Genomic DNA, 12,788 nt, shown 5'->3' on the forward strand with positions numbered 1-12,788 from the left:
AAAAAATCTAAGTCTCTAATGACAACAACTTGAACATATATATTTGAATTTAAGCACCCTTATCCTTCCAAACTTCTAAGCCCCTCTATATGAAATTTATACTAGATAAGCCTTACTAGAGCTAACATTTATGTAGGCCAAAAAAAAAAAGATGTTGGAAGTGAAAATGCTAAATATCCTCGGTCCCCTAGTTTTTTCTTTCTATACCAATCCTATATTTACTTTCGCTATTAAAAAAGGCTTTATGCACCAAAAAAAATTGGAAAAAGAAAGCAAATTCTATAAGATTTGGCAATTCTAATTATTATTATTTCCCTATTCACCCCCTCCCTCAACTTTTAATCTTCCTATCCACCTTATATCAAATTATCCTCATTATTCACAAAAAAAGGTAGATAATAAATTCAAAATTATTAAAATGTATTAAAATGGCTAATCTAATAATTGTTGAATGCTATTTTCTCTCTTTGCCACATTTTTAGTCTTCATATGCCAATCTATAATTAAGTTTCTTTTGTTATTCTAACAATTATGCAAGCAAAATAAAATATAGTAAAAGCCAAGATTAAAAAAATTATTCTATCAATTATTATTGCACTTAACACTCTCTACCAATCTTTTTCAGTCCTTCCATGCAAGTAGATGTCAGAAATCAATTAAAATTCCAGATAGGACAATAGAAAAGGATAAAGTTGGGACAAATGTACACCTCTCTCTTTAAATGATTATTTTAAGAATATTTTTATGATGTAAGGATGGATTTGTTACAAAAAGCTATGGTTTTAGTGGAGGTCAATGATATTTTTAAAATTTTAAGAAGACTAATTGATATTAGGCAAAACATCAAAAGAGGTTTTCAAAATTATTCCTATTTATGTAGCTAAAATTTGTATATCTAACGATGTCGGCAGTGGTATAAAGTTGCCCCACCCCTAAAACTATTTATGGATTCCATTGACTTGTTCTTCAACAGGTATAATTAGCAAAATAAAAATAAAAAATAAAAAAGGATGTCTTCTTTAACTTGCAAGAGATTAAATCGAGGAATAATTTCGAAAACCTTAAATTTTTTGACAATTTCGAGAAACTCTCTTCTAATTTTTAATACGATACATACCTCCCTTTAATGTGCAAAAGTACTCCTATAGCCCCATTATATTTACACACATATTTCCCACAAAAGGAAATGAGTATTGTCAATTTTATGCGACTTTTTCCTTAAATCTCACGACCAAATTGTCAAAAAATTTCCCTATTTCTCTTTCCTCTTTTCCCTTACCCAACACCCTCCTTGAAAATATTGTCAGTATTTGCTATCTTTCCTGCTCCCTTCCCAGTCCTTGTGGCCCTCCACCTCCATCCCTTCCCTCCATCTTCCTTCCTTAATATACTCAAATAATTGGATGCACTTGTCTTATCTGTATATACTTTAGTCGCATAATCATTGTTACTCTGTTAATCGTTCTTTCGTGTTATATAGGCTATAATTATTTTTATTATCAAGTCGTGTTGAAACGTCGATTAGATCAAAGCTTGCTAATTATACCAAATTTCAAGATATATAAAAATGTGATATGAGTAGCTTGTTTTTTAAGGCTTCTTGCCTTAGCTGATGTTGAATTTGGGGACCATTTGACCGTTTCAACAGGCATAGAGATGAAATTTTAAATGATATGAACAGACAATTGATCCATGGCGGACCACATATTCTGCTTGTAGACAAATACACTATTTGTTAAGGTCAGTGTGACTCCAAGCTCAGTGGTCCTTGCCTTCATTTCCAACTTGCATTATTCTCAGTTGTCATATTTCATAATTGAAAATAGTATATATGTCTCCATAAAATGCACTGAAGGCCTTCTTCAAAGTCTCAACTTGAGCAATGGTCACAATGTTTGGTAGTTTGAAGGTACAAGGCAAATTGATTTGCTAGATATTTCGTTGATTTCTTGAAATTTCTGTTTGCCAGTACAACTTGTAGCCTTATTGGCATATAAAACAAAGCTTAATAATTCTAAGTTTGCATGCAGTATTAAAGAAACAAAACACCTTTCGAGTTTTGCATCCCTGTCATAAATGGAGATAACGATGACAAAACACAAAAATACCTATCGGTAAAATTCAAGATTCAACGGTTTCTACAGAAACCACAAAATTATATTGAGTACATTTCCCTTGCATCCCTTGTATTCAACAGTTTCTATCCCTTTCATCCTGTCATAAATGGAGAGAAAATGTGATTAGTACAGTTGATTTGATTGATTAATTAAGAGAGAGAAGTTTTGAGGGGAAATTTTTTTTTTTTTTTAACCAAAGTGCATTAGTATATTTGATTGGGGAAAGATATAGCCCATTAATCTTTTAATATAGCTTATTTGTTTTATCTTCATGGCACAGAAAATTGGTAGTGCGAGCGAAAAATGTGATCACTGACCCTACTTTAGGGTAGCAAAAATGTTATTAACCCTTATTAAAACTGGTAATAAAAGTCACAGGTTCAGACAGAGCAAGTTAAAATGTTTAAATTCTTCTATGATTTCTTTTACACAAATACAAAATGTGCCTACTGAAAAAAAAAAAAAGATATCAATTTGCCACTTTTGTGCGAAATTTGAGTAGCTTTGTAAATATATTATTGATTGCACTGAGTGGTCGCGCAATTTGTGTTGTACACATATATGTATATAGCAAGTGCACAATTATTTTTTATACCTTTTTTTTTTTTTTTTGTCAACACAGGGTGTCCGGGTCAAGACTCGAAGGCAGCCCGACTAATCCCCTCCGCCTGGAGTACAGCGTCATCCCAACTGCACCCAGGCGTTAAGTGAGGTTTGACCCCACGACCTGCGAGTGCCGGAAGCAGCTACAGACCGCGTGATCTAGCCCCGGGGCAATTATTTTTGATACCTGTCTACGTATTTCTGGTGTTTACAATTAAAGTAGCAGGCAAGTTTGAAACTTCCACTTCACTGCTCCTCCCAATCAATCGCAATCCCATATTAAAACAGGCAGTACTAGTAATGTACGGCCATTCATGAATTATGACCGTAGGCCATGGGCCGTCCTATCCACATGGCTGACTGTCTACCGGTAAGACATGTATACAAAATCGATTTTAATAAATGCCACTAAAATTACGGGCGTACATCTTGATTCGATAATTCATAAAGTCTGGTGATCCGATTCGGATCTTATCTGAATTTGCAAATCTTCGATCCATCCAATCATACGTGGATAAAAAAAAAAAAAAAAATCATACGTGGATAAAATCGCATTCAAATCAAAAGGTTGTGCAGATCGGATTTGAATATCATTTTTTACTATCAAAGTAATATTTGACCATGATCTACATAGCACTTTTATATTTTTTTTTAAAATTGTTCACACATTAAAAATCCACTAATTTATAATAGTCTAATCTCTTATTTCTTATCTTTATGTATACGTTCTCTTTCAAATTATGTTTTCTTCATATATGATGTTAAGTTTTAAATATAATGTCATATAATTTGTGGATAAAAAAAATTGTAAATAAAGTATTGAATCTTGTAGGTTTGAATTATAGTAAAAGAAAAGAATGGTGAGAGTTAGTACAAGCATCACTTATAATTTGGATTAAAAACTCATATGTTAATAACGCATATCACATTTAAATTTTCATTTTATCTTTGGGATTTATATTTTCTTAAAAGAATTTTTTTTTAAAATCAGATACGGATTAGATATTCCATCGATCCGATTCGCATAATGTGGATATCCACATTAGCAGATCTAGATACGAATTACAAATGGTTGATATTATTTTTGTGGAGCGGATGAGCCTTTTGAGTCACAGATCGGATGTATGATCCGTGAACACCCCTGACTAGAATATATCTAATATAAATCCCCAAACAGCAAATCCAAGTTGTGATAAGTTTCTGTATACTTGTCTTGAATAGTAAAGTAAGTTTGTGGAAAAGAATTTACAAATTTGGATTCATTGTGAGGAACTACTCATGAAAGGAGAGATTTTTAGATTGATGAGTAGGAATTTTGTCACATATTGATCAATTTGAGTGAGGAAAAAAATAATAAATATATAGATAAGAATTCGAGACCTACTAGCTGGCTTAATATTTTGGGTCACAACTAAGTTTCTATCTTATATATTGATCCTCTTTAGTGAATACTCTCAGATTTTTCTCCCCAACACGTTGGTATTCTGAAGTCGTGTTAAAGAATCTAGTGGACGCAAGCCTGCCTAATTATAGCAAATTCCAATATATACATATATATAAATATATAGCTTGTTTTACTAAGGTTGTGTTTGGATTGCATTTTTTAGAATTTTTTATAGAAAAATTACTATAGCAATATAATATATGTGAGAAAAAAGATAATAGGTAAATATGATCACGAAAAACGACACAATTTTCCGACAGAAAATAACTGTTCAAACAAGGCCTAAGGCTTCCGGTCTTGGCCGAGGTTAAGTTTAGGGGCCATTGGAATTTGGACCCTTTCGTGGTTCCGTACAATTGTTGATTGCCAAAGTGAAATTTCTATACGAAGTTATGAGATGTAGGTCAGGCAATTGATTTTTATGGGACCACATGCTAGCATTTTTCAAACTTGCATTAGTTAAGATGAGCGTGACTCCAAACTAGGCATGGTAATTCTAGACACACATGAAAATACAATTTGAACCTAATATGAATTTAGCAGGTGTAAATTTATTCTTCATGTTTGAGTTAAAATCAAGTTAGAGCCAAGTAACTTGCCAAGCAAATAGGTCCAAATCAAAGGTCAACCATAGGTTGACTCATTTGATCCATTTAATGTGTAAAATAAATAAATTGGGGGCATAAAGTTAAAAAAAAAAAAAACTAACCAAGGCTATCAATTAGTATTATGAGAATGCAATCAAGAATATTAAGTGAAAACAAAAAATTTTATTTTATTTGTGAAAGTGTCGCAATTTTATTTTTGTTCTTTTTTTTTTTTACAAAAAAGGAAAACCAAAAAGTTACTACAAGCAATATATACAAAATCTAGGATCGGGTTACAATTCTGTATATTTTTATGGAAACTCCATCATACAAATGCCCACCATGCTACTAACGTGAGAAGCCCACAAAAATTAAGCATGCAAGTAATTCAAATCGAGTTCGAGTAACCTGTAAAATTAACAAATTATATGCGGATCAAGGAAGTTGACCCATTTAATTTTTTGGGTCATGTTTGAGTTGACTTGTTGTTTAGGATAATTGAGCCTTAACTTGACCCGCCAACCCATGAGTCGACCTGATTATCATCCTTATATATTTTCTACAAAAGGAAATGAAAATCATCACCCTTATGTCCCTCTTTCCTTGACCTTCACGACCAAATTATCAAATTTCTGCTTTTTTTATAAATTAAAGATTTTAAATCCAAGATCTCTCATTTACAATTTTTTCAACCTTAACACTCAATCCAACCCCCCCCCCCCCGGCCTATTTCTCTTTCCCCTTCTCCCCATTCTTTACCCAACACCCTCCTCGAAGTCTTGGTGTTCACTTACCTTCGCAACTACAAACGGTTGGTGTTTGCTAACCCCGCTCCCATCCCCTCTCCTTGTGGCCCTCTGCCTTCATCCCTCCTCTCCATCTTCGTTAATATAATTGGGTAATTTGCTTCTTTTGCTCCCCTTTTTTGTCTTTTAGTGATTTTATGGGCTGATAAAATTGGATATACTTGTGTTATCTGTATTGTTGCTCTGTTAGTCGTTTTTTCCCAGTTAAATTGGCGATATTATTTGCAGCATCAAGTCGTGTTGAAGAGTCTATTGGACCAAAGTTTGGACGTCGGAATGAGTGGCTTGAGGCAGTTGCCATGGGAAGGCTTCAAGAGTGAATGCAAAGTGAGAGAAGGCTTTGGGCCATAACACAACATAAGGGTGAATTGTGTTTTGGCTCCACATTTTCAATGAGGAAGCCCTGGCTGGTGGTCAAAAAAGGACAATGAGTCCAGCCATTTTAGCATTTTCTTACACTTGCATATTTTTGTAAATGTAGAATTATTAAAAAGAAAATAATATTGAAATTTATATTTGAGTTTTGTTGTGAAAGTTGGCATATTCATTATTTTGGTTTTGTCTTTGAGATTGTTACATCCATTAATATGTGTCAATTTTTTTCAACTATTGCCTACAACAATTGCATGCTATCTTTATTGCGGAATATATTTAGCATTTTGGGGAAAATTTTTTCCTTTGATAAAGTGCTTTGATAACTAAAAATGTTTTGAGTATAACAAAAGATGTTTAGTATGTTGATTAGGTGTTTTAAACTTTAATAAGTGGGATAAGCTAGTATTTAGTTTCAATCCTACATTGTCAAACTTTTCTTTGCCGTTTTATCTCCACACTTTTTCATACTAAATCCATAGTATTTGTTAGACATAGGTGCCCTTAGCTTTTAAATATTAAATCAAAACTTTTTATAACAATTTTTTTCTAAAGAAAAACATTCACACCCCAATCTTAATGTAAGTTTTATATACAAATTCCCTTTTCTTGCTTATTTTTTTTAAACCTTTTTTTACCACTTACACATAATCAAAAGCTGAATATCAGTATGAAATAAATATGAATGTTATTCCACCTTGAAAAATGCTTAGATTTTGATTTTATGAAATTGAAATATGTAGATATTGCTATTTACATCGCTTTTAGTAATTGAAAATTCTTCGACTGCTAAATTAATTTTTAGATTATAAATAATAAATTAATATTCTTATGCAGTTGTCAAATATTTGAAGATATTATCTAACAAAAGTGCAAACATTGACCTTTTTGAATCAAAATTTCCTTATATAAGAGAGAAAGCCCAAAGTTTCTGAACCTTCTGGTCATTTGGTTCTTCCTATTGCCTTTGGCCCAGTAAGCTCTCTGTTTTCCAGCTTTTTCTTATTTTGAAGCTAAAGAACTAATTGACTTAGGTTATGTTTGACGCTTTTATTTGCGTACTTGAGGAATCAGATTTACTGGGACAATTTTTTCCTTCTTCGTTTTCTCCTCTTTTTTTTTGTGAACTAGCAAAATAGTTTTCTTTTGGTACTTCCTTGTGTTTGATTTCTGCCAAATTACTCTATAAGTTGATCCTTTTATTTAATTTTTTTTTGGGGGGAAAGTGAGTTGATCGTTTTATGATTTTGAGACTACTGTGCAGGAATTGCAGCCACTGCAACCCACTTTCTTTGCCTGGGTTTTGCCATTTAAGAGCCTCTATCTCTCTGGTGAAATTTTTTCTATAATTTTTTTCGAACTGAAAATTACTTTGCCAAGATATATTTTGCACTGGGCATCACAAAATGTCTTCAAATGGTAGGTCTAGCTCTTAACTATAGCCAAATAATGAAGTGTTAGCAGCAACATTAACAGAAAAAAAAAAGTAGTTCTAGTTAGCTTGCAATTTCTTCAACCATAATAGAAATTATTTCTTATTATGGATAGAAGATACATGTTTCTTTTTTTTAATATGTTGTGGATCTATTTGTTTGTATTTTCCTTCTAATTGCTGTAAATTTCGGCCGTGCATATGGGTGGATACCTTTTTTTTCTTTGCTCAGGTTTTTGTAAAAGTTATAATTGACGAGATTTTTTTAATTGGGTTTCTATTTCATAGCATCACGAATAACATTCAACTTGGTATGATTTTTTTAAATTTGATTTTTTTTTACAATTATTACAAAATTTCAATTTGAAATAGATAAAAATTTGGTTCTACAGGCGATTCTTTGTGGGGTGGAAAATATGTGAGCCAACCAAATGTAGTACTACTTTTCTGAATTACATCCTTTTTTTTCTTTAACATGGACGGTGACTTTTTTCACCATTTTTTCTTGGCAATATTTAGAAGAAGCACTTTACTTTATTTTCTAGGTTTCCCTTGACAACCATAACTTATTTTTGAATCTCTAACGAATATTTATTTTCAGATGTTAAATATTAAATAGTACCTATGGCTTCACTTAGTCTAGTTAGGCCCACCTTTTGATAGATTAGAATATAAGTAGGAATGGTGTAGAAGTTGCCGATTGACAGAATAAAAGTCACTGTTTACCCCTTCGAGCTAGTTGGTAATCACATTTTAATCCCCAAAATAATGGATGATGTACTTTTTAACACTGTAAAAGAATCTAAAATTTGTTTCTTTCAATTTTTCCCTCAAAATGATTCCTGATGAACGGCAACTTCTGTAATCATTGGCAAAACCTATACAAATAGTCAAAGCAGCAAAAATCTGGAATTTTAGCTATAACCTCAACATTCTTTAACCAACATGTATAGCATAAACTACAACTTCAGAACTAAAACTCTACAGACAATTCCAATAATAACCAGCAGCCCTTACTTCTTTCATTGATTTAGTAATGATCCCCTAAGAACATGGCCTAATTTTGAGTAATAGAGTGTTCGATAGAGTTTACCCTAGTTTCTAGAGATGCATCTCCTTAATTGATCCTATTTATTTTTTCTTTTGTTATTCCTTTATACCTCGTAACACCTGAGCATTGTTTTTGGCCATGCATCACTGCAACATTGGCAGTTCAGCCATTAAATCACTTTGGTTAATGGTGTTGATAAATTAGTTAACATCTGATCTTAAGGAGGACAAGATTGTATATATTTTTCGTTCAAGGGGACAAAGTGTGATCATACACCCTACTCAAAAGGAACAAAATATTATTAACTCCTATTAAAACTAGAAATAAAAAGTCACAGGTTCGAGAGTGGACAAATTGAAATATTATAAATTCTTCGGTGACTTCTTTTAGACGAATAAAAAATGTGCCTACCACAGTTATGAACAAAAGGTATGAATTTGCCACTTTTGTGCGGAATATGAATAGCTTTTCAAACATATTCTTGATTACATTGAGTTGTCACGCGATTTGTTTTGTACATTTATATGTAGCAAGTGCTCAAATATTTTTGACATCTGTATGCATATTTCCGGTGTTTATTATAAAAAATCAATGGCAAGTTCGATACTTCCACTTTCCTACTCCTCCCCGATCAATCCCATACCCAATCAAAGCATGTAGTACTAGCAATATATGCCCGTATACATGAGCCATGTCTTATCCGCATCGTTGACTGTTTACCCTCCGACATGCATACAAAACGATTTGAATAATGCCACTAGAATATCTAATATAAATTCCGAAACAGGAAATCCAAGTTGTGATAAGTTCGATATTGCAGCTAGGCAGCGAAGGAAAGAAGCACTGGACACCAACACATTGATGAAATGGTAGTTATTGCCACTAGTGCTAAACTGGAGAAAGATCGAGATATAAATCCACAACAAGCAAGTTCTCAGCTGCATTTTGTCTAGGAAAGCTCATGATGTGAGATTGGCAACCTTGGTGGAGGACATTTATCAATTAAGTTTGTTGTTTTAAATGTGCTCCTTTTGTTTAGTAAGAAAGGAATATAATCATATTAGTGTTAGAATTAGCTCATATGCCATAAGCATAATCGAAAATGAGGATGTTCAGATTCCTCATTGTCAAATAACACTGCTTGTATAGATCAATCGAGCGTTTGTTCGCAAATGTAAAGTTTTGATAATCTATAAAATCACTTGTCGTTTCGAAAAAAAAGAGATAAGTTTGATATTGCAATCATAATTATCTTCAACCGCCAACTCAATCATGGGGTCGACAAATTTCCATGCATACTTTATCTCTCCCTCTTCGAGAACCATGTCACGTAAATTTCCATATAAATGGAGAAGAGGATGCTCCAGCTTCCTCACCCTTCTCATTGTTTTCAAACCAAATCTTGAGTTCATAAACCAAGTTGTGTGAGGAAAACAAAAATGGATTCCAAGGCAATTCTCTTCCTATGCCTTCTGCCTGTAGTTCTGGTGATTGCTTCAGAGGTCACAGCCAGGGAGATGCATAACATACAATATAGAAGTTTTTGCATAACATAATTTACTCTAGATGATTTTTTTTTTCCTGCTAGAATGCAAGCACTAACTAATAATTCTGCCCGATCCCGTGACCATTTGCAGCCAATGCTGCAGAGAAGCGTATTAATGGTCTGGAAGAATCCAAGTATCCTGGTGGTGGATATGGAGGGTACCCTGGTGGTGGATATAGGGGTTACCCCGGTGGTGGTTCTGGTGGCGGTCGTGGTGGTTATGGTGGTGGCTGCGGTGGTTATGGTGGTGGTGGATACTGCCGCTATAGTTGCTGTGGCCGAGGTTATTATGCTGGTGAGTCTGTGGATGCTGAGCCTGAAACCGAACCACAAAACTAATAGCCAGGCCTTATGGATCATGATGCTTAAATGCCGCTGGTGCAAATTAAGAGGCTAAAAGTACTAAAATTATGTATTATGTGATAAAAATAAGAGCTTAATCAGTGGTATTCTTTTGACCATCAGGTGAATTACTGCAGATTATGATGTACATTTTTCTACTTCCAAGATGTGAAAATGAAATCTTATGTGTCTTTCAAGTTTCAACAGCCAGCACTTCTGCTTGATTATACTGGCTTCATTGTGTATGGTATACCCAAATTGTTCAAGCGTATTTGCTGAAAAAAATTTTAACACATTGAGGTTTCAACAAGAGATTCCCAAAAGCTAAATTGTCTTGAGTCTTGACTCCTTTCAGACAGGAAAAAGAAATGGCAAAATAGGTAAAGCTCGGTTTATGATCATTTACGAGTAGATCTGGAAACAGTTTTGTGCAACAAAGTTCAAGCAAAGAACAAAGTTATGTCCTTTGAATTTATATACTATATTGTGGTATTAAAGTTTATGAAATTAGATAGCCATGTTAATGATGTTGGAAAACGACATCTTACAATCAATTACAGAACAAGTTTTAATTGTACTGATCCAATCAATTCAGTGTACTGATCCAAAACATGATAAGTGAAAACCTCCTCATGCACAAGTTTTACACGTCCTCGAGTCTCAAATTCAGTGTGTCTTAATTTTTCTGTATAGTAGACAATAGCGCAATGTTGAATCTCTCGTAGTCAATTAGTCAACTAGATTTCTGACCTTCTCGTGAAACTAGTTAAATAGACAAATTCAGATTGAGCTTTTGACATGATTTTTGAATGGTTAGATTAAACAGTTTTTGGTTTTATCATTTCTTTTTAGGTGGTATACCATATTTGATAGACAGGTGATCGTAAGGGCTCTTTTTCTAGTTTTAGTCAAATATGCAACATTAATGGATAGAGAGTGAGTTTGTAAAATCTATTATAAACAAAAATCTGGATTAGACACTTACCCCCCCCCCCCCCCCCCCAAATCTGGATTAGATACCCAAAATTGTAATTTTTTTTTTTAACAAAAAAACCCCACTTTGATGATGGTTAACTGATCTACAGATGAACCAACCAAAATTAGCCTTGAATTTGTTGTATTTTTTGAACTACTGAGTTTACGCATTTTTAGTGCAAAGCCACTAAAATGACTTCATATAGCATGAGATTAATTTTGCCATTAAATCAAAGGTCACATAGAAGAAATATTGAACTAGCAAATACATACAGTGCATATTACATCACTTCTCAAGCTCTTCTTTGTATTTCATCACGCTGAGCCTGTTTAAGCATTCGTTACAGTGCTCGAAACTGGCTTTATTAGTTGTAAAGCTGCACTTAAAGCAACAATATCCACCATAACCACCACGGCCACGACCAAGGTACCCTGCATAATTACTCCAAGAATATCCCCCATAACCTCCTCCTAGATAGCCTCCGTATCCACCACCAGGGTACCCTCCATAGCTGGTACTTGGCTTCTTCTACGCCATTTGTCTCAACTGTCTTGGCTGCATTGAAAATAATAATGTGTGCATCTTTATTAGTAGTTTAATCTTGGTATGATTGATAATTTTGAATTTTGGCCTAATTTGTGTACATGCTTTTAGTTTAATGAATACTAAACTATGTACCATGCAAATTTAGTAACTTTACAATTACCATTAAAATGGTACACCACCAACTAATAGGTAGTTTCATCATAGCCAACCATAATTTACTAAACACTAACCAGTGTCCCCCGAGTCCCATTTGAGAAGGGCTATGCTTACAAATTAATTAAGGTGTATTTAAACTTTAAACTGAGCCTCAGCTATGCTTCAAAATACTCCAAATCTTTACATGTACAATAATTTTTTTGTCAATGGGCAACATCTACACCCGGCTGCTACTGTTACTTCTATACTAGAGGTGGGCTGAATTGGGCCATGGGGCGGCTCAATCGCTTTACTTGTACAGCTAAAATTAGTATATTTTATAAAATCTGTAATGTGAAATTTAGTGGTCCTAAAAGAAAAGGACGAAATTAGATTAGAGAACTAATTTCTCATAATTGTCAACTGAGTGAAAGTCTTAACCAATTCCCTATAGCAGCCGTTTCTGAGGTAATCATCAGACTATAGCCATGGAAATACAAAAGAAAATAAGTTTCTTGGAGCCCATTTTAATATGCTCAAGGTATTTCAAGTATTGAAATTTGATTTTTGATTGGTAAGAAAGCTGGCGTACATTGGTCACGGTTTATAGTTAAATCTCTGCAGAATTGCCGTCAAAAGGGTAGTTGCGTCAGCCAACTATGTAGTTGGGCATTAGAAAGCAGTTTGAAAACCGGACCGGACCGGCCGGTTCGACCAGTTGAACTGCGAACTGGCCATGACACCGGTCCGATTCCATGTTGGTGTTGACTTTGTCAGAAAACCGGTCAAATCCGGTCAAAATCGTGAAAACCACTGAACCAGATTGAACCG

General features: G+C 33.9%; 1 protein-coding gene across 1 annotated transcript; it reads left to right on the top strand.

Annotated features, from left to right (window-relative positions):
• The first annotated feature begins 9,851 nt into the window (after positions 1–9,851).
• Positions 9,852–10,297, top strand: LOC113737333 (uncharacterized). Its single transcript, XM_027264579.1, has 2 exons — positions 9,852–9,951; positions 10,050–10,297. The coding sequence occupies exons 1-2, from the start codon at positions 9,852–9,854 to the stop codon at positions 10,295–10,297; spliced, it is 348 nt and encodes a 115-aa protein (XP_027120380.1).
• The last annotated feature ends 2,491 nt before the right edge of the window (positions 10,298–12,788 follow it).

The sequence above is a fragment of the Coffea arabica genome, chromosome 3e, assembly GCF_036785885.1.
Source record: "Coffea arabica cultivar ET-39 chromosome 3e, Coffea Arabica ET-39 HiFi, whole genome shotgun sequence".
Classification (NCBI taxonomy): domain Eukaryota; kingdom Viridiplantae; phylum Streptophyta; class Magnoliopsida; order Gentianales; family Rubiaceae; genus Coffea; species Coffea arabica.